At 42.5% G+C, this 22,297-nt stretch overlaps 1 protein-coding gene across 2 annotated transcripts; it reads left to right on the top strand.

Moving 5' to 3' along the window:
* The first annotated feature begins 8,365 nt into the window (after positions 1-8,365).
* APOA5 (apolipoprotein A5) lies at positions 8,366-21,272 on the top strand. 2 transcript variants are annotated; one of them, XM_069224957.1, is made up of 5 exons: positions 8,398-8,469; positions 10,836-10,870; positions 12,422-12,491; positions 17,873-17,984; positions 19,095-21,272. In XM_069224957.1, exons 1-5 carry the CDS (start codon positions 8,418-8,420, stop codon positions 20,017-20,019), a joined length of 1,194 nt encoding a protein of 397 aa, XP_069081058.1. In that variant the 5' UTR covers positions 8,398-8,417; the 3' UTR covers positions 20,020-21,272. The 2 variants fall into 2 exon arrangements, with proteins under 2 accessions (XP_069081059.1, XP_069081058.1); XM_069224958.1 differs by lacking the exon at positions 10,836-10,870 and having other exon boundaries at positions 8,366-8,469.
* The last annotated feature ends 1,025 nt before the right edge of the window (positions 21,273-22,297 follow it).

Genomic DNA, 22,297 nt, shown 5'->3' with positions numbered 1-22,297 from the left:
GTATTGTGCACATCTTTTGAATATATAGGGTGTGCGTATTACCGACACCCTTATTGACAATGCTGAAATGTGTGCGTATCACCCCCGTGTGTGAAGATGATGTGCGCGCCCTTTGAATATGATGGGTGTGCGTATCACTGATACACTATTAAAATCTTCCTGATTGAGTGTTTATTTCAGGAAATATGGCTGCACATCTTTTGAATACGACAGGTGTGATTATCACCGATATGCTAAAAAAATCTTCCAGTTTTATTTCCGGGATATAGCGGCACGTCGATGCGTTTGTCACAGTCAATATGGCGGCACGTCGATACGTGCGTCAACATTACACCATCACGCCACCGGAATACATTCAGTCGCATGCTGGGTTACCTTGAGTGTGTGTGCTACAGTTCGAGGACGCTCGCACACACAGGGGCATATTTATACTCTGTTTGCGCCGGAATTGCGTCATTTTTTTTGACGCAATTTTGACGCAAAACTAACTCCATATTTATACTTTGGCTTTAGACGCGTCTAGCGCCAAAGTCCATGGAGTTTGCGTCATTTTTTAGCGTGGACACCTACTTTGCATTAATGATATGCAAGGTAGGCGTTCCCGTCTAAAAAAGTGACTCCGAGGCATGTGCGCCGTATTTACACTCCCGGGCAAAAATGTCGCCCGGGAGTGGGCGGGTCAAAAAAAATGACGTCCAGCCGCTTTTGCGTCGTTTTTTAGCGCCTGGTCAGGGCAGGCGTTAAGGGACCTGTGGGCTCGGAAGGAGCCCAGAGGTGCCCTCCCATTCCCCCAGGGACACCCCCTGTCACCCTTGCCCACCCCAGGAGGACGCCTAAGGATGGAGGGACCCATCCCAGGGAACATAAGGTAAGTTCAGGTAAGTATTAATTTTTTTTTTTTTGTGGCATGGGGGGCCTGATTTGTGCCCCCCTACATGCCACTATGCCCAATGACCATGCCCAGGGGGCAGAAGTCCCCGGGCATGGCCATTGGGCAAGGGGGCATGACTCCTGTCTTTGCTAAGACAGGAATCATTTCAATGGGGGTTGGGAGTCGAAAAAAATGGCGCAAATCGGGTTGAGGCGATAATTTTGCCTCAGCCTGACTTGCCCCATTTTTTGGCGCCCAAGCTCCATATTCCCCTACGCCGGCGCTGCCTGGTGTACATCATTTTTTTTTACGCACACAAGGCAGCGCCGCCGGCTAACGTCATTGAATAAATACGGCGCCCGCATGGCGCTTCAGAATGGCGTTAGCCGGTGTTAGATTTTTTGACGCACAACTGCGTTGGCGCAGTTGTGCGTCGAAAAGTATAAATATGGCCCACAGTCTCCCAAACTGTGCCTTACTGTGTTTAAAAAAAATATCTACCAACAGCAAGCCGACTGCACTGACTAGTAGGAACACTTAGGTTCATCTCCTGGTTTAGGAGTAAAAAAGAGCTACTAATAAAGGTGAAGTGGGCCCCTTAAACCTCTGGCCCAGGTGTCCCTACACCTCCTAAGCAATTGATAGCTATGGCCAAGTGCACTTGCACTTTGAGACTCAGCTCCTGTTTCTGGCCACTTTGAAACTAGGTTTGTGCAGGGCCGGACTTTGCTGCTTGCGTAACATCACACAGGTCTGCCTTTCAAAACAAAATTTGAACATAATAAGAGCCGTGTGACAAGAGGGCACAAGACAGATACTGTCAGTCTAACATAGGTTGGTATAAGAACTTTAAAACATAAATGTTCCCCACTCATCCCAGCAGCCAGAGCCACTTCTTCATGCAGACTTTCACCTAGCCACCCTAGCACCAGGATCTCACACTACCAGGCCCTTACACTGTCCAGCGATACCAGCGCCTCACACTGTCAACCACTGCTAGACGCCCACGCTGCCCAGCAGTGCAGATTCCACTGTCCATCGGTGCCAAGCTCTAAACAAATAGAGCCCCAGAGCCTACGCTTCATACTGCCCATCAGTGCCAGCTTCTCACAGCTCAGCAGTGCTAGCTCCTCACACCAGTGGCGTAGCGTAGAGGGTGCAGGGGGGGCCGGCCGCACCGGGCGCAACATCTGGGGGGGGGCACGCGCGCGAGTGCTAAAATCCACGGGTTAGGGGGCGCAAATTACTTGCCTTGCCCCGGGTGCTGACAACCAACGCTACGCCACTGCCTCACACTTCCCACAAATGTGAGAAATATGCAGTATCCTACACTCTCACCTCCTCAGTTTGAGAAATATATGCCATACTACACTGAATGCCCTTGACACATCAATAGGTATATTTATAAGCCCCTAGCGCCACCTTGCGTTACATTAACGTAATTTATTTCAACGTCAATGTGGTCCAACATGGCCAAAATCCCCACGCCGTATTTACAGAGAGGCGCAATGAATGCATTGCGCCACTCTGTAGCCCTTGGCACTACATTATGGCTGAGCCAGGCATAATGTATGCAAAGGGGGTGTTCCCCCGTTAGGGGAGTGGGTAAAATGGTGCAAGGGAATCTATGAGATTTCCTTGCGCCATTTATTACGGCACTTTTAAAGCCTGCTCAAGAGCAGGTGTTAAAAGGGGGCTTCCATTCTTTACAGTGGGCCCCTATGTACTCTGCAGGAGTAGCGGCAATATTTTGGCGCTACTCCTGGAGAGTACATCAATAGCGTCATAAAAAATGACACTGTTGTCCCCTTCCCTGCGCCGTGGTATGCCGTATTTTAAATACGGTGCACACATGGTGCATGGTAGGGTGTGCTAAGGGGTGTAGGGAAAGTGGCTCTGCACTGTGTGCAGAGCCACATTCCATAAATCTGCCCCCAAGATTGTTACTCTTGCACTCTCTCTACCCATGAAAGAGTATTATACATCACCCACTTCCTTTACAAGGTGTGAATAATATGCCCCCTCCACTTTCCATAAATCAGCCCCCCAAGATTGTTACTCTTGCACTCTCTCCACTTAGGAGAGAGTATTATATATCACCTACCCCCTCTACAAGGTGTGAGTAATATACCCCCTCCTCGACTCCCTCCACTCATTAATACACATTAAAGCACTCCTACACTTCCTCCACCAAGGAGTAATGTAGGCCACCCTCCAATCCCTCCCCTCTTGAATGTGTGCTTGAGTGACTGTACTATAATTTTACACTGTAATACAGCAAGCAGCAAGAAACCCTCAACTCATCCACCAATCCCCAGGTGATCTCTCCAAGAAGCTAGCTATTGAGTCTCAGGCACTGGGCAGCCTCAAGCGAGCCATCTCAAGGAGAGAGTTGAAGAGAGCCACATCTTAGTAGTTACTGTGCTTTTCATCTCTCCCCAGTCACACACCACAGCATAGCAACTTGCTGCACTGCATTGTGCAAATCCTAAGTAAGTCAACCTCAATGTAGCTGTGTTGGTTAAAAGGAAGAGATCACCCCTCTTGTGCTAGTGAACTCTGGGCAGCCTTGCGCCAGCGCAGTCATCCTTATACCATAGTGCAAAAGTGACTGTGTAACATTCAGGATTGTTTTTGTGCAGAAAGAGATACCTTCCTGCTCAAAAACAATTCTCAGAGACTTTTTCCTGTTTCTAAGTGTGCTGCAGAAAGAAAGAGGAAAAATGGAGAAAAAAAGATAATTCTCCCTGTTATACCTAACTAGTGACAGCAATGGTTGAGTGTCATCTACATATGACACCACTATGAATCCCAGAGGATTAATAATCTTCACAAAGTGGGGTGCATATATAAGCGTTACAAAATTATGGGTCTAAGAGAAGAGCCTTGAAGGACACTGTAATTCGGAGGCTTTGGAACAGAAGAATAGTGGAACTTTAGCCATTGTAGGGCAAAGCCACCAATGCCAGTGTTGACTAGACAACGTATCAATATACTGCGAGAAAGAGTGTCAAAGGCAGTGGACAGATCTAATAAGACCACCACTGCCTCATGTCCCTGATCAAGGATCAATTTGATGAACTCTGTGACTTCCAAAAAGGTGGATTCAGTACTATGACAGGGCCTGAAACCAGACTATGAGTCATGTAAAAGATTGCACGATTCAAGGAAGCAACTCAGCTGATCAGTAACTATTTTATCAAGCATTTTGGAAAGAGCAGGAAGCAAAACAAATAAGCCTGTAGTTGTTGGAAAGGACCTTCAGATCGGCAGACGGTTACTTTGAAAGAGGCATTAAGGGCCTATTTTACTAGAAAGTGGTGCAGCGCTGTGGCAAATTTGGCAGCGCCGTACGGTGTCACTTCAGAAATGCAGAGATGCTCAGTATTTAAGACGATACGGCGCACCCCTGTGTTTTCCCTAGCACTGGTGCTAAATTAAGCTTCCTAACTCCAATGCAGGCACCCTTGTGCAAGGGTGCCTGAGTTGGGGGGAATGATTGTTTATGTGAAAAGGTTCCGGGTTGTTTCAGGATATAAACTTAATCTCTAGAAAACATACATAATACTTAATTTTCAAGCGGAAAACCCAATTCCTGGGATCGTCTCTGAGGCTACCTATCTTGGGGGCTAAGGTCTGTGCTAAAGTAGCACGCATTTAGCAATTCAACTATGAACCCTCCTACAGGCATCTACAGCCAAGATACGGTGCAGGAATCGTCTTCCAATAGGCATAATGGGACGATACAATATCATTAAAAATAATATTCTCGACAATTTTTTTTATCCCTTTTGTGCAATCATGCTATGTGTTTCCAATTTGTTTTTTTAGCAATTGGAGGGAGCTTCCGCATTAGGAACCTGCTAACTGATCACAATCTGGATTCATATTCCCTGAAATCTCAATTAGCTTTGAGGCCTGACATCAGACTTTTTTCTTTGTAGACGTTCATTTCCTAATTATTTCAAATTAGTCTGGTTTAAGATTATTATTGATATTTCGTGAATATAGGGCAAAATCAGTGGTAAATATTCTGTTCCAACTATCCACTTATGCACGCCGCTATGGAGAAATCCTAATTTTCCATCTATTTTCCTCAATTTAGTGGTTAAGTGTTGGTACAATCTTGGTTTGAAGATTTTTGGGCAGACCTACAATAAAAATGGGTTATGAACTTTTTCTATTTTACAAATATTACATGATCTTCTGCAAGTCTTTTTTCAAATACCTTCAGATTTGCAACTTCTTTTTGCATAATCCCCTTCGTAAGGCTGATTCTAACGATTCAGATAGCTTGACATATCTTTATGCCACTGTAGGCAAGTTAACCATCAAGGCACTATAGAGGATCATGGGTGCACATAGAGATTATGATTTCCCCATTTTAGCTGCTAAATAGAGCAGTAGGCTTGAGCAGGTTATTCATCCAGAATATATTACTATCAGTAAAGTTGCATTTTGAAAACTAGTTTTGTCTAGGAATCAGTAGGAGAGTGATGTATTGTTTTACTCAATATTACCGACACCTTATATATCATTAGTTGTTTGTTTTTCTCAGTTACTTAGTTAGCTTCAGCAGTTTAAAATCATTTGCATGCTATATTAAACGCCAGATATAATTTGTAAGTGGGCCACGGGCAATGTCCTTACCAAGGTTTGTTGTCCAAAGTGTGGTCTTCATGCTGCAGATATTATCCATATGTTTGCTGGATGCCCCATGTTGAATGTGTTTTGATTCAGCATAGTTCGGTTTCTCTCTTGATATCTAGGATGTGATCTCCAGATATCTGCTAAAGTAATCATGCTGGCATATAAACGTGACATTAGCCCCAGGCTATCCGCAGTGATATCTGTATCTAGATCCTGGACTAACACTATACCTCCCATGGTATTTGAGTGGTGTGCACTCCCCTGTCAGATATTTGAACTTGAGTCAGCTATTCTGAGAGTGAATGGCATAAAGGGCTACACACGTCTTAAATACATTTGGGCTATAATGTTTGATTGCTGATGAGGCTGAGTTCATAGCAGTATTGGTTCTCCTTTTTTAGTGTCACCTGCAGTGTTCTATACGATGTTTTTTCCCCTCATTTCTTTATCTCTAATCAAACGTGTTGGTAAAGTACTAATCAATAACTTATTGTGATCATATTCAATTCGAGTAAAAAATAAACTAAAAAAAGAGAAATTTGGAGTCACTTCTGCTGTGACAAACTGCTTTCTGGAGGAAGAGAGAACAGAGGTGAGGGCACTTCAAGAGGAAGCAGATGCACAACATGAACTTCAAAAACTTGGGACCATATTTACATGGAACTGGTGCAGCGTTGAGCCAAAATGCACAGTGCTGGGCTGCGTCAGTTCTGAAACACAGGAATGTGCTGTATTTACAAAAAATACATCGCACCCCTGTGCTTCCCCTAACACTGGTATTAAATTTAGCTGCCAGCGCCAATGCAGGCATCCTTGCACAATCGTGCAAAGGTGACTGCGTTGAAGGGAATGACTGTTTATGTGCAGGAAGGAATCCCTTCCTGTACATAAACAATCTACAATGGCGATTTGGCAATTCTCTAAGCTGCAGAATGCAGCACACAGAAGTATCAAATCGTCAATATTGATTGATTGTTTATGTGCAGAAAGGGGCATCTTCCTGCACAGAAACAATCATTAATGGCCTGTTATTCTCTCTATGTGTGCTGCAGAATGCAGCACACACAGAACAAGCAAAAACAAGGAGAAATAAATGTATTTTTCTTCGCTGCACCATTCTAACGCCACCCATGAGTGGGGTCAGTTTTTGGTGCTGTCTCAGATTTTGATTCCTTGTACATCTGAGGCAACATCAAAAGTAATGGGTGTTGCAGTGGAACGCACACAGCAACACCCATTGCACGTCCCTCTGCTGCAGAAAACTGCGTCAGGAGGGGCCCATATTTACAAGCCTGTCTTAAGCCACAAAAAGTGGCTTAGCCCTGCCTTGTAAATATGACTCAGTGTCCAGCACTGCTCTGGTGGCGCTAGGGGCATGTAAATATGTCCCTTAGCCTCTACATCACAATTGGAGTCTGAAAATGGACTATAAGAAGGGGAGCGCGAGACCCCATGAATTGTCAACTATCAAGCAGTCAGTCAGGCTGTGTGAGGAGAAGTGCTGCAATACTTCTGCCTGTGACCAACACTGGTGTCCAAGGCCTGCTAGTATACCAGGCGGGTGAGAGGACATCGCCCAGAGGATCTAAGTACACCTGCCCGGGAGCCTGCAGCCCCAGTGCCTGCCTGTCAAGACCAGTGTGTCCCTGTGAGGAAGAGGATAGTGCTGGAAGGAAAGAGGATCAGTAGGGAATCCTGGTGAGTGTTTTCCCTTAGTGAGCTGTGAGGAGACGGCTGCTACACCAATGGGGTTGTTGCCTGTGTGCATGGAAAAACTGTATGGCCCGTATTTTAGAGGAGGGCTGCAGTGAAGCGAGCCATGATCATTGCTGCACTCAACTGGTCATCACCTGTGAGCAGTGTGAAGTTGGGGACCACATATGCCAGGTAGGGCCGCCTTGAAGAGTGCTGCTGTGTCGAATGGGCCATAGTCCCTGTGCGGTGTTAAGTTCCTGTGAAGACTGCTGCTGTGCCATGGAGTGATGGTGACCCAGTATGCGAGAGGGGGCCAACTGGACCAAGTAAGAAGTATGTTGATTGGTCGAGATTGTCATCTGAGGAGAGAGGCCCAATGGTGACCCTAGTGGGCCTGAGCTATGACTGAGGACCACCACCTCCACATTACAGCAAACATGCAAACGTTGTGAGAAAAGAAAACAATTCTCATGTTACGCCTGCCTCAAAGAGTTGTAATTTTTACACCAAATTCCTGTCTATCTTTGTTCATAAGTAGAGATGTACATCAAAAACCATGGGTGGTTGCACAGGAACACTCACACACCACCCATGGATGCCTCCTTGACGCAAATTAGAGCAAAGTAGTTTATAAAGCTGCTTTGTGTTAATTTAGAGCTGCTTTCCAGAGCCAAACACGTTTGGTGCTGCAAAGTAAATAACAAAACAAAACTGTTTGCTTGTTTAGGTCACTTTTGTGGCACTTGGAGGTGTTAGCAAACCTGGGACTAACTGTGCCAGTGCCTTAGTGGCCGAGAAAAAGAGCCAGGCTATTATTCTATACTATTCATGATACTTTTGGGGTACGGACACCCACAGACACACTTTTACAATTAAACCCGTGCATGGAGGGGAAAGTTCACCGCAGTTATTGTTATCAGCACAAGTTGGCAGTACACCTGCTCCCAGTGTGCACTTTGATCCCGCCTTATCGCTTGGCGCTTTCCTATATTCATTAATTTACTTTTTTCGAAAGGCACTCTCCGTATCAGAACACGAATGGGGTCGGTGGCCAGTGTGTTCGGCCAGTGACATCACCCTCGAGGAGTGTCTTTGAACCTCCACGTCGTGTTTACACAGACGTGCGACTCTGTATGTATGCGCGTGCGTCTCACCTCGTCACCTGCAGCAGATGCCACGGACGCACGTATAAAAGTACACAATGGGGAGGTGCGTGAACACAGATACACTGGAGTGGCGGTGCCAGCGAGCAGGTAAGGCTGGTTACAAGACTCTGAATTTACCGCTATATGATGTTATTAGCACTAAGGAACTATCCCTTAAATGACAAAGGTTATTACCCAGCTCGATAGAACTCGTTTTTGCACCGTTAGAAGGATGAAAGTCCGAGTCAGCAGTGCTGGTGTTGTCACATGCATAGGGGCAAGTAAGCCTTTCAGTCTATCTGCTACTCCCCAGATGAGACGTTTATTTACTGTTTGTTTCTTAATCGCGCTCACACAGCCTTGTGAAAACAGGTGAAGAAAGCATAATGAATATTGGGTTCTTTGCACATCTGCAAACTATAAAGTTTATAAATGTGAGCCAGTTTGGACAGGCGTAGAAATAATACATCTGAGACGTTCTTCATGGGTACACAATATAAAGCGAATGAAAGTAAAGTAATTTTCACAGGAGCAGAATAAATGCCTTGTACTGGTACGAAATACATAATCAATGAATAAGAGGTGTATAATACTAAAAGTGAACGAATCTGAAGGTGCTCTGCATAAGGATAGAATGAATCAATAAGTTGGTCTCTTTTTACAGTGGCACTCTACAGAGTACATGAGTATAAATTGCTTTCCATTTGTAAATAATATGGAGTTGATGGGTATGGCATAGATTCCATTGCCATAGGATACAAAGTGAATATAATTAAGGTGCTTCCCACTGGCTGAGGATGAATGAATACATATGGTGTGTTTCTACCAAGTACAGAATGTAGATATAACTAATATGTGGTTCAGAATACACTGTAAATTAATGTGGGGTGCTTTCCACAGATGCAGAATAAAATACTATGGCGTGGTTCCCTCAGATTCAGAGTCGGAGGTCGATGTGGGTGGGAATTACTGGGATGGACATTGCCATACCTTTTTAGCAAATAGGTCATAATACTTTCTGAAAAAGGAAACGCCTTCTGAGCGGTAGTAGCCTATGCCAGGTGCAGCTCATGAGTTTCCTGCCACCCACCCAAAGGTTGGTACCTTTTGCGATACACTCTGCCACCGCTCCAGAGATCATCACAGGAGGGGTGGCTGTAGGGGCTACTAGGGTCCAACCCCATGGCACTCGAATTGTACTGGATAGTAAGGTTTGTTAGCAAGCCCCTCTGGTCCATGTCGGTGAAATGTTTGACTATTAGTATTAGCTTGAAGGCCATCTCTACCATCGACCACATTACCATAAATCACCTTTAATTTCCTCCTTGAAAGTGGTCTCCATTTCCGAAATTTTGCTAGATTGTTTCCCATGTAAAATCAATAAGGTGATAAAAAGCTCCTTCTCATTTTTAACACCTTTAATCAGGCTTGCAATTTTTTTGTTAACAGCCCTTTGCATTGTGAAACCTATAGGTTGGGTCGTTTACAATGTAGCTATTGGTCTGCGAACACTTTTGTGCCCTGTGCACAAACTGCATCTTTTAGTACACTTAGTAGTACGTCTAAAATACTACAACATGCCACTGACAAGCCTACGAGTGTAAATCTTAATTTCCACCTCTCCTATCTTTTCTATAGGGGTGATTCTCACACATGTATGCTTACTACTTAGTAGTAAATGTGGGAGGGACTGGGGGAGTTGTTGAAAAATGTGGTGTACTTACTACAAAATAGGTGGGGTTTAGGGAAACGTATCAAGGGGTTTAAGGACTGTGGGGGAGTGGTTTAGAGAGGGCCTTACAACATCACCAAAGGTGTACGCCCATTGCTATTCCCAAACTGCACTTCTAAAGTTACTACAGTCAAAAAGAGACACAAAACAGTACTAAATTACTCCAGCTCAGAGCTGGAGTACATTCAACACCACATATGGACAACTACTGGTGCCGCAACACCCTTCCATAGAAAAACAATAGAGAAAAGGGACTTAAATAAAACTCCAATAAAAAGCATGTTAAATTAAATTAAAGTATTTTAAACAGACAAAATATAAACAAATATTAATTCAATATTAAAAATATCAAAAATATACATATTTATTACTTTATTATACAATTTTTAAATAAACGTTTATTTGAAAAATGAATGTAACATGAAGTTTTAATAAAATATAATTAATGTATTTTTTATTAATTCTATACTGCACAATAAAATTATTTTTTACACTAGGTGCAAATTCATATTTGATTTAAACTTCAGGAAGATCACTTTTTTAATTTCATATGTTTACAAAAATATAACACGTAATGCAAATTTAAGTTATTAGTGCTGTATCATGTTCCCTTTTGTGTTTGTGCTACATTTAAAATAAATACATAAAATTAATTTGCACTAATATTTAGCATAAACATATTTTTACCTTTCTTTATTTAAATAAACTTTTTTTAAAAACTTTTTTCTGTCTTTTACCTTAGACAGACACCACATTCGAGACAGAGATCTCAGTATGGTAATGTATAGGGGAAAATAAAAACATTTATTAAATCTTGAAAAAGATAGCAAAACACATTTTTATGGTAAATATTAATGTAATGTAATTATATGCATTTATGTAGAATGTATAAAAAAGAAAAATATGCTACAGCACCATTAAATTGATATTGAATAAAATCTTTAATTAATTGCCGTATAGTAAATACATTTTTACCATATTGCTAAAGTATAAATTAAAAAATAAAATTTCACACAAAGTAAAAAAATACTTCTTTTAATACTACATTATTAATTGTTAAAGATGATGTATAAAATTCACAGAAAGTAATTTAAATTGATTTTATTACAATTTAATGTTACATTAATTTTCCAATTTAGAAAAGGTTAATAAATATTTTAGCTAATAATAAAAAATATTTTGGATATATTTTAACATTAAATTATATTTATTCATATTTTTTCCATTTTTATTTCCTACAAGGTTTTACTTTAAGTCTCTATCTGCATTATATTCGATAGTAGGGTGCTGCAGTGTCAGTGGGTTGGCTATGTGTGGTGCTGGCCTTACTACTGTTTCTTTTCAGCAGAAGTAACTTACAGTCAAAAATTGGGCTCTACATCCTGTTTCAGGGTGTGGAGACATGTAAGCCTATACTTTTGTGTAATGTGAGAGTAAACTAACACGTGTAATTCACTCACAAGTGTAAGAAACATTTTTGAATAGCCCCATTAGTCTAGACTTCTTTCTCTTTCTTTCAACATCACTCATGCTGAACACACACCAGTTGTCATCAGTCTTCCTGCCCCCACACCTTTGTCTTCTACATCACCCTTGACAAACCTTTTGATTTGCACTGAGGCAATTAGACCACCATTATACAGAGAAATTGGGAAAGTAATAGGAGTTGCTTTTCAAATGTATAAAATATTAAATTAAGGACCATTAGATGAGTTTCACTTTAGTAAATTCAGAATGAATGAATCTCGGGTTGTTGCCCTGGGTGCAGAAAAGAATGAATGAGGAGGGGATGCTTTCCATAGATTTGGAATGCAGGCTGAACTACTGTGGCTGCATTCCACAGTAAGTACAGAAAAAAATACAAATGAGGTGATTTCTACAGTAAACAGTATCTGGTGGAAGAATGGAAGTGCTTTGCATAGAACTGGGTGTCACAACATTCTTCATTCAGATGTTAAATAGTCCCCAAGCATTTCAATGGAGGTAGAAGTATACTTCCAAACAGCCAAGAAATAAAGTTTGTCTAAAATACTACTGTGGGCAGATCCAAGATGTTAATGACAATGTCTCAAGCCAATAGCTAAAGTATTCTGAGACAACAGTTCAAGGGGGTGAACCAAAACTCTTGAGAGTGTTTGTCAGTTTACATATCAAACCTAACAAATGCCAGTAGCGTCATTACCCATAAAAAGTGTCCTTCAAGGGTTGCTGGGTAGGTCATTTACCTGGATACCATGTGCCACAACCACGCTGTGTCGGATGGTAATGCACCTACATAGGGCTCTCATGGGGATGAATGAATCTGATATAGCTTTGTCTTTTGTTTAGGTGACGGTCCCTCCACCTGAGATGAAGTACCTCGGAGCAGCATTCCTCCTCGTTCTGATTTTTCCCACAGGTAGGTGGTTTTCCATCTAAACCAACATATATGATGCACAAGGGACATATTTTGTCTAAAGTTTAAGTTTTAGTGGCTGGAAGCAGTTTGTTAGAAATGGGGTCTCTCAAAGGCAGTCAGTTTACACCCTGTCCAAATAGGGACCTTCACTCTATTCCAATTAAGAGAGTCACACACCTAAGATAACCCCTGCTCACCACCCTGGTATCTTGGCACAAGCAGTAAGGCTTATCTCGGAGGCAATATGTAAAGTATTTTTACCCACACACAAGGTAACACAGTGAAAACATTACAAATGTACAACACACCAGTTTAGAAAAATAGCGATTATTTATCTGAATAAAGCAAGACCAAAATGACAAAAATCCAACATACAAAAGTAGATATGTAAATTTTAAAATTTTAAAGAGTCTTAATCTATAGGAATCAATGGATGCATTGTTTTAGCCCAAAGTACCTGGTATGCGTCAAAAATAAAGCCGCAGGAGAGGTGATGCGTCGGAAAAGCAAGCAATGCTTTTATTCCTTTCTCGCAAGTGAGGTCATGAGTTGATTCTTTCCCCGCCAAGAAGGCGATGCGTCAAATCTTTTCCCCACAGGAGAACGATGTGTAGATTTCCAGACTAGCATCCTCAGGTCCTTGCTGCGATGCTGAAGATTTGACGCCCAGTGTCGATGCATGGAAAATTCCAGCGCGCTGTGCGAAGGGTCCATGTTGAGAACACATATTGCGTAAAAGTTTCAACCGCGGAACAGGCGCTGCATTAACTTTTATGACGCACTCACATCGGTGCATGGATTTTCCCCCACAGGTTACCAGCTTCCACTTCTAATGGGCCCAGGGACTGGATTTGACACCACTTAGCAAGTCAACACTCTCAGCAGAAGAGCCCAGGCACTGGCAGATGAAGCCTCCTCCCTCCACTCTAGCCCAGTAAGATCCATCAGGATATGCAGGACTCACCTCGGCTCTCTTTGTACTACTGTCTAGAGTGAATTCACAAACAGTCCAACTGTCAGTCTGACCAAGACGTGTATTTAGCAGCAAGGCAGAGGCACAGAATGGTTAAGCAAGGAAATGTCCACTTTCTAAAAGAGGAATTTTCAAACTTCCAATCTGAAAAACAACTTTACCAAAAGATGTATTTTAACATTGAGTTTAGATACCCTAAATTCCAAATCTATATCTGCTCTAAATGGGAAATTGCACTTAAAATATATTTCAAGGCAATCTCCATGTTGACCTATGGGAGAGATATCATGAAGTTAGGCTGGTTAGTGGCAAAAAATGCTTCTAACCAGCCTAGTGTCATTTTCTGACGCAAAACCATCCATTCCACATGACTCCTGGACAGGACAGGAGTCATGTCCACCACTCCAATGGCCAGCACAGGGGACCTGTGTCCAATGGGCATGGCCACTGCACCCTGTGCCATGCAGGGGGCCCCAAGTTGGGCCCAGATTGCACTTTAAGTAAAACAAAAAAAATACTTACCATACTTACATGGGATGGGGCTCCCCATCCTCCGGTGTCCCTCTGGTGTGGGTGGTCCGGGGGCTTGAGGAAGGCACCTGTGGACCCATTCCATGATGTTTAACCATGGAAATGGGTCCACAGGTCCCCTAATGCCTGGTCTGACCTAGGGGTTAAATAATGGTGCAAAGCAAGCTTTTCACCATTATTTAGACCCCCCCCCCTCCCTCCTGTGCGTCATTTTAGCACGGGGGATAAATATGAGGCTATGGGGTTAGCACCATTTTTTAGATGGGAACGCCTAGCTTGCACCTCATTGATGCAAGGTAGGTTCACCCATCTAAAAAAACGATGCAAACTCCAATATTTTGAAGTTAGACGTGTCTAACGTCAATATATAAATATGGAGTTCGTTTTGCACCGAATTTGCATTAAAAAAATTACACAAATTCGTCCCAAACAGAGTATAAATCTGGGCCTATGTGATTTCTGCAATTCAATACCATGCAATAAACGCAAAGCAGACAATGTCCTTCTTTGTTAATCGGGCAGAAGACCATGTTTGGCACTGAGGGCCTGATTTTGTTGGCTTTAGGACTTTGGGTAGTTTACCACAGATGACCATTGCTAAAGTGCAAGTGCTGTCTATCCAATTTGGATTGGTTTCTCCATTATTGGCATATTTGATTTACTAGTAAATCCCTAGTAAAGTGCTCTGTGTGTGCCCAGAGCCTGTAAATCAAATGCCACTAGTGGGCCTGCAACACTGGTTGAGCCACCCCCATGAGTAGCCCTGCCACTGCAGTCTCTGTGTGTGTAGTTTTAAACTGCCATTTCGACTTGGCAAGTGCACCCACTTGCCAGGCCCACACCTTCCATTTTAGGAGTATTCTGTATTATTAAATTGAGAACACACATAGCTTGTGGGTCGTGGACTCCACCAAGGAACCAGAGAGTAGCAACCCACAGGAAGGAGCCCCTTTCCAGCACCAGAATATATGCTTTGTGGATGGCATCCAGGAGCGGCAAAGGTCCATATCATCTGAGGCTTCCAGCTGAGAAACAATAAAGATATATGCTCTGGAGTCCAGCCACCAGCAACCTATAGAGTGGTACAGCTTTGGACTCAAGAAAGAAAAAGATCTATGAAGTACTCTGGTGTGTAACAGGGGAGCACTTTGCACAACAAACCTCTGGACTGCCCCAGGAGGTTAGGCAGACCCTCCAAGATTTCACAATTTGAATTTTGCAGATAAATGGTGAAAACTGCACTTCTGTAAAAATGGCATGATTTTGACAAAATACCAACCAAAAATAATAACGTTTAAAAAAAAGCAGCCATCCTTTTAATGCCACTGTGCTGTCGCTGAGCCAATAAAAAAAGGATAAACAGCACTTAGGAAAGTTGTCTCCTCTGTCTCCTCCTGCAGGCCCATGTCATCTCTGGCCATTCCCCCCCACCCTGTATCACTTGTGGCCTCTCCCACTACCACAGGGTCCTTTGGCCACTCCCCATGTCTCCCCTGGATTTCTCCCTATAGACCCATGCAGCACCAACTTTGGGGGGTGCAACCAGTGCCTGTCATTTTCTGGACGTGAAAACCTACCTTGTGCCAATGAGATGATATTTAAACATTATTTGAAGATGAAGTAAGGAAGTTGTCCTGCACTGCTTAACTGCAAGAGCACTTTCATTCTTTAAGAAGTCTTGCAGCTAATGTTTACAACTATGATAAGAGTTCTTAAACAATCAAAAAGTGTATTTCATTAACATGCAGAACCATTTCATCTTAGTACATCAAATTATATCAGTGCATGGAGAAGTATTTTTTTTCAAGTGATAGATTTCAAACAAAAAAATCTGAAACATTCACTATTCCCCCACCTTGATAACAATGCCAGTAGTGAAATAAGAGGCAAGTCAGTTGTTATCTGCACTCTTGGATTGGCCTGATTTCCTCTCGTACATTAACAACTTCATCATGTATTAAAACAAACACAGGAGAAGAGTCTGCACAGTGCACATCCAGATGTCATGCATTGTGAGGTCCTCTTACATATAATAATGAAGAAAAAGAATGGAATGTGAAATAAACAACTGCCTAGGATCACACAATTTGGTCAAGGGGGAAGCTGGGATTAATGCCAGGTTTTTTGGTTTCACACTGTGAGATTCAGCTACTAGATCTATATGCTTTACTGCCCCCTACAGCCACCATAACACCACAGCCCCTCCCTCCCTCCAAGTGCCCCTCCTCCCTTTCATCGCCACTCTGCTAGCATCAATGCGTCCCTCGGTCACACAACAGACCAAACTTTGAGGCCCCTGGGAAAATGTTTGAAAGTACCCATGACCTAGATCAAAAGAGGGGTAGCCCGTGTGACCCTAACAGAACCTGGTCATACACTACAGTGCAACTAAAGGGGCACTTTGTTTGAATAGACTATCAATATATAATTTTTGGTTAACAATACTTTTATTGTATCGGACAGGCCATATCATTTGGCTGAAATCATTATTTTACAAGAATACTACACATAGGGCCAGATGTAGCAAATTTAAAATTTGCGAGGTGCAAAGTGCGAGTCCATGCGAATCGCACTTTGCACCTCGCAAATTGGTATGCAGTACGGTGTCTCAGACACAGACTGCAACTCGCTATGGGGTCGCAATGACCCACCTCATGAATATTCATGAGGTGGGTCGCAAATTGCGGCCCCATAGCGAGTATAGGTACTCGCAAACATGGAGGCCTGCTGTCGTCAGCAGACCTCCATGTTCGTGACTGCTTGTAAATAAAGCAGTTTTTTTTTATTTTTTAAGTGTAGCCCGTTTTCCTTACAGGAAAACGAGCTGCACTTTAAAAAAAAACGAAACCTTTAGTTTCGGTATTTTTTCAGGGCAGGGAGTGGTCTCTTGGACCACTCCCTGCCCTGAAAAAATATTTGTGGGTCCAGACACAAACTGGAAGGGGTCCCATGGGGACCCCTTCCAATTTGCGAGTGGGTTACCATCCACTTGAAGTGGATGGTAACTGCGATGCCATTTGCGACCGCGTACGCGGTCGCAAATGGTATTGCATCCCACTGCGACTCGCAAATAGGAAGGGAACACCCCTTCCTATTTGCGAGTCAGAAATGCATATTGCGAGTCAGTAACGACTCGCAATATGCATTTCTACATAGCAAACCCACGTTTGCGACTCGCAAACGGCGATTTTCGCCGTTTGCGAGTCGCAAATGGTTTGCTACATCTGGCCCATAGTTCTTCACCAGCAATCTTCATTACATTGATAAAAACAATGTTAATAGTACATATCACAAAGACATTTTGATTACCATTTATTCTTCCAAAAATATTATTGCCTTTTCCCAAAATATTATTGCACTTTTCCAAAAGTTTTAAGAACATTTTCGTCCATGTTGTTTCATTTTCTTATAAGGTGTCCATTGTTTTATTTTGATATGTGGTCCAACCAGATTTGGAGGTCCCAAAAAATATGGTCCTCAGTCCTCCAATATTGTGTCCTCTGTGTTTTTTATCTATGTGTGGTCATGCTCATATTGTTGGGTGTCAACACGTTTCGGCCTATTGGTGCTGGCCTCATCAGGACTGCAGCAAGAACAAGTGCCCATCCAAACACTATAATAATAACAACAATCAATGTAAAAACATTTTCCAAAAATCCTTTACCAAGAGATGTTCAAGTGTGGTCTCAACACACTCTGTGCTCCTTTTCTTGTGCAGTAAAGAAAAGGTGCAATGAACATTTTGCTTCTTATTGGGATGTTAACAGAGTAGTTGATACATCACTACAACAACTATCACAGATTTTAATGCAATATCATGGTTGGTCATCATTAGACAATTGCAGTACAGTATAATGGGTTCCTTTTTTCTTTGCAGTCTTGAAAGCAGAGTACACGCACAATGGATTTTGGGAGTATATAAGCCAGCTGACCAATGTGAAGGAAAGCGCAGAGCAAGCAGAACATATCAAACTCAGCAGAGATTCAAAGTAAGCTGTATTACTGTTAATCAGCATTGCCATAGTATATACTATCTCATCGCAGAGGCTGATTCATATTTGCAGAGTTGAGTGATCAATAAGGTTGAAAATAGTTCCTCTTAGCTAGGCACTGATGTGCATGACATGCACATGCCAGAAATTGCAATAATGACTCCTAAAATAAGGCTTGATGCTAAATTCATTATCTACAGCAACACTGGAGTGCAAGCATTTTTCCCACTTGAATTAAACCTCACAAATTGTTGTGAAAACGTCTGTGGCCTATTGCGGCTTTTGTCTTATTTTGCAAATCTGGTAATATCATTTCAAATGCTGTTTATGCATGTGAGCAGCAACAAAGGAGGGGGATTGGAAGGCCAAAAAAGGGGCCGCCAAGCAACAGGGCTCATTTGCAAATATTTCAAAAAGCTAATTAGTCTAATTAGATATTTCAAGTGGGTGTGTGTTTTGATTCTGCCAGGGGTTAGTGTTAGGACAGTGTGATTAATTCCATCCATGGTCCTCTGCCAATCTCTTTGTACCTCCCTCAATATTTTGTGATTTGAGAGACATTCAGCCTTCTGTCTCCCAGCAGTGCTGTTCGAGGGTGTATGGGTAGAGCATTGATGCTGTAAATGCCCGCTTGTGAGGGGTTAGAGTGATCCAAATATTGTGCATCAGTTTTAACACATACTCCTGGGCATTTACTAGACCTGCATGAATATAGTGGCAAATACAAATGTTTCTGGTGTGTCACAGAGGGGCAGCATGATTAACAGTACTGTGACTTGAAAAATGCCCAATTCAGAACCCAAGGAGGAAAGCGTGCAATTGCTTCATTCCAATGCTTGCCAAATTTATCCAGCCCGCATATGTAATATACGGCCTACCCAGTCATTTGAAAGCATCCCCTAAAGGAGGGTGGCACCATCTTATAGCGCTTAGAACAAATACCAGAAGTGTACTGTTTCAATTAGAGTAAAGGTGATGTTAGACACTTGCTAGTCAACAAATGGTACTTATCCAGCCAAGTCTTGGGAAGCACTGTGAGCAGCTACAGCTAGTTACCTGTGGTGGTTCTAAACTAAGGTTATTTTAACTGGTGTTTTCTCCCTACAGGAGCCTGAAGGAGAGTCTGCAGGATGGGGTGAACTACATGGGGCACCTCCTAAGCCCCCTGAATGCCAGATTTCAGGAGCGACTCTACCAAGATTCGGATGGATTAAGACGCTTGATCCGAAGGGAGCTTGAGGATCTCAGGAGGAAGCTGTCTCCTTACGTTGACGAGGTCCACCAGAAGATCAGCAGGAATGTGGAGCAAGTGCGTCAGAGACTGTTACCATTCTCAGATGAGCTGCTGGAACAAGTTGGTATTAAGGCGATGGACCTGAAAGTACAGCTTGCTCCCAACCACGAAGACATACGCAAAAAACTTCAAAAAAGCTTGGGTGAAGTTAGAAAATTTGTGTCAGAGTATGCAGAGGAATACCAGGACAAAATCAGTCTCCACACTGGGCAGGTGAAGCAGGTGTTCCATCCTTATGCTGATAGAATTGCCACTGAGATCCACCAAACCATAGAAGAACTTCATCGAAACGTGGCACCGCATGCCCAAGCTAGCCAAGAACAACTTAAGCAGCATGTCCAGGAGCTCTCCCAGAAGCTAACCAAAAATGCTAAGCAGCTTCATGAGAAGATACACAAGAACCTGGATAACCTGAAGGCAAAGCTGATCTTATACCCAAGCGAACTCAAGGAGAAATTTGGCAATGGAGCTGTAGAACCTCAGGCAGGGGACGTCCCTCCATACATGAAAGAGTTGAGCAACCAGGTGGAACAGGAGATTGAGGAGTTCAGGAAGAGCACCTTCATGCAGATCGAGGACTTCACAAGGACAATCAACAGGGAGACAGAAGAAATGAAGTCTAAACTGTCTGTGTCATCAACATACACTGACGAGTTACAGGACAGCTTGAACCCTGTGGAGGACATGCAGCAAAAGCTAGACTCCCTCTGGGAGGACCTTTCCCGAAGCTTGAGCTAGGAGGAGAAAAGTATACAGAACATGTGTAAACGTAAACCGTGGATCACACTGATCTCCATCCTCTTTATCAGAGTGTTGTCGCACACATGTGTAACATGGTGCAGATCGACCAAGGCAAGGTGGGATGTTCTAATCAGAACAAAATACATTGTTAGAATAAACGTGTTCATAGATGGAATAATGGAAAATTTGAATGTCGGAAAACGTCGAGATACTGGATGCTTGGTATTTTTTTTAGTGTTGACTCAATCTCCTGTTTGTTCCATACACACTTTTGTTTTATTTCATATTGGATATTTTGGGAAGTGGTCCTTTCGTTTGCCATTAAATCTAACAGGACATCACAACCTCTGAACCAACACAAACAAAATGGATGCACAGTGATAGCTTCACAACTGATTTCAGATCATCACTGATGTCATCAATAGAAGACAAGGTATTGGATCCTGATGAGAACAAATTCACAAGAAAAAGAAGATTTTGAAGCTAGGTGGACGGTTAATTGTAAGCAGAAACCTTTAAGCAAAGAGCAATGGGGTCTGCAACTAACTCCGAGACAGTGTGCATCCCTTCTCTTTGACCTTACGTTCCTCAGTCGCGTGTCGAGACAGGCACTTAGATGGGGCACTGTCTCAAAAGTTTCGGACTGGTACCAAAGCTCTATCTCCTTCATTTTAGAAGGTGATAAACTAAGTTTAGAATGGCAGGCCGCAAAAAAACATGACCATGATGAGATATTAAACCACCGGATCATATCTTCAATAATGAATTAAATATGAACACCAATTATATGAAACCGATTTGATCTTAAAAAAAATCTGTTTTATATTTTCAAAATAATCAAAATAGATGAGAAAGTGCTTTTTCATTTAGAAAATGGGATATGTTGCGTAGATGGGATATGAGGTCCTAAAATAAGTTATATATATTTAAAATGATGTGCATGTGTGTCTTATACAGAACAGACTGTAGTCCTCTTTTGCAGAATATCAAGGAAAGTGACACATTTCATAAGTGGCCCTTTCATATATCGCTGCCAACAAAACCGTCCTTTTCACGAAGCAGGGCTGGGAACTCTACTGGCATCAGAAGAACATGCTAGGACAGGGGGGTCGCTTGGTAGGCTTCCTCTCACAGACAACCTATTGCTTATTATGAGCTACGCATTATCACCTGTTTTTCACCGTGTATGTTTATGTATCATATAGTTGTAAAGGGTGTTCTTTGTATTAAAACGATTGTTTCTAGTTGAATTGGAGTATTTTCATAATTACGCTTATGTTTGGCATTGCATCTGATTTTCTGAAACGTACAAGGCATGGTTTGTGTGGGTACAGCTAATCAAAGTACAAAAGCCCGTGATGAGGCTGCTTGGCAACATTTTAATCGTTTAGCCATATCCCTGTCTTAGAAAGCCCATTTGCACAATACCATCTTGGCCTTCTTGGGTTAGACTCTTGTGCTGCAAAAATCACAGTCCTTCTGTGTTACTCTCACTAGAATGCCATATGAAGGTGACTGCAAGTGAATGTGCGAGAAGGCCTGGTAACTAGGAATAATACAGCCCAGGTGGCAACAAACACACATTAGCAACAGACGAGTCACATGGTTATCATTGCTCTCTCAACTACACTTGCCACTACGAGATGTCGGACACAACACATTTAGCCAGCACGTATAGTACACGGCCAAAATACTCAATATATTTACATTTGTGTGGTACCCACAACCACTTCCACCCAATATAACTCATTACATACCACTTTACCAAAAAAGGGTATCAACTAAACGACCCCCAGCCACTGATGTTGCCAACAAAGCACAAAAGCAATGTACTTGGCAAAGTGCTACTAACTCAACAATACCCCCTGCACTTCTTTCGCATAAATCTTAGAATAATTGAAATTCTCTTAACTTAAACATACCACACCTTAATGTGCACAACATCATGTGCTGAATAGTTATTTCACCATCTTGGTAATCTAGAAAACAATATGTGTAGGCCGAGTTTTAACCCCTTTGCTGCTAAGTGCCCCACCCACCCCCGCCTCCGTGCTAAGCCTTTTTTGGCTATGTGGGATAGCTCACGCTCAGGCCCCAATAACGTTTTGTCCGCATAAGCTGATTTGCATCCTTTTTTTTAACATCCTGGGGATTCTAAAGGTACTTAGGGTTTGTGGATTCCGCTGGCAGGGACCGATAAATTAGCCAAAATACAGCTAAAATGTGTTTATTTTGGGCAAAGTGGGAAAAATGTGCTGCAGAAGAAAACTGCTGT

Source organism: Pleurodeles waltl, chromosome 3_1 (genome assembly GCF_031143425.1).
Source record: "Pleurodeles waltl isolate 20211129_DDA chromosome 3_1, aPleWal1.hap1.20221129, whole genome shotgun sequence".
NCBI classification, from domain to species: domain Eukaryota; kingdom Metazoa; phylum Chordata; class Amphibia; order Caudata; family Salamandridae; genus Pleurodeles; species Pleurodeles waltl.
The sequence above is the reverse complement of the archived record's forward strand: the minus strand, read 5'-3'. Positions and strand labels throughout refer to the sequence as shown.

Bases quoted from the DNA above. Each gene is read 5' to 3' on its own strand.
- APOA5 (XM_069224957.1), top strand. From the start codon at position 8,418: ATGGGGAGGTGCGTGAACACAGATACACTGGAGTGGCGGTGCCAGCGA. The intron at 10,871-12,421 runs GTAATGTATAGG...TCTTTTGTTTAG, and splicing joins GAGACAGAGATCTCAGTATG to GTGACGGTCCCTCCACCTGA. The intron at 12,492-17,872 runs GTAGGTGGTTTT...TTTTCTTTGCAG, and splicing joins CGTTCTGATTTTTCCCACAG to TCTTGAAAGCAGAGTACACG.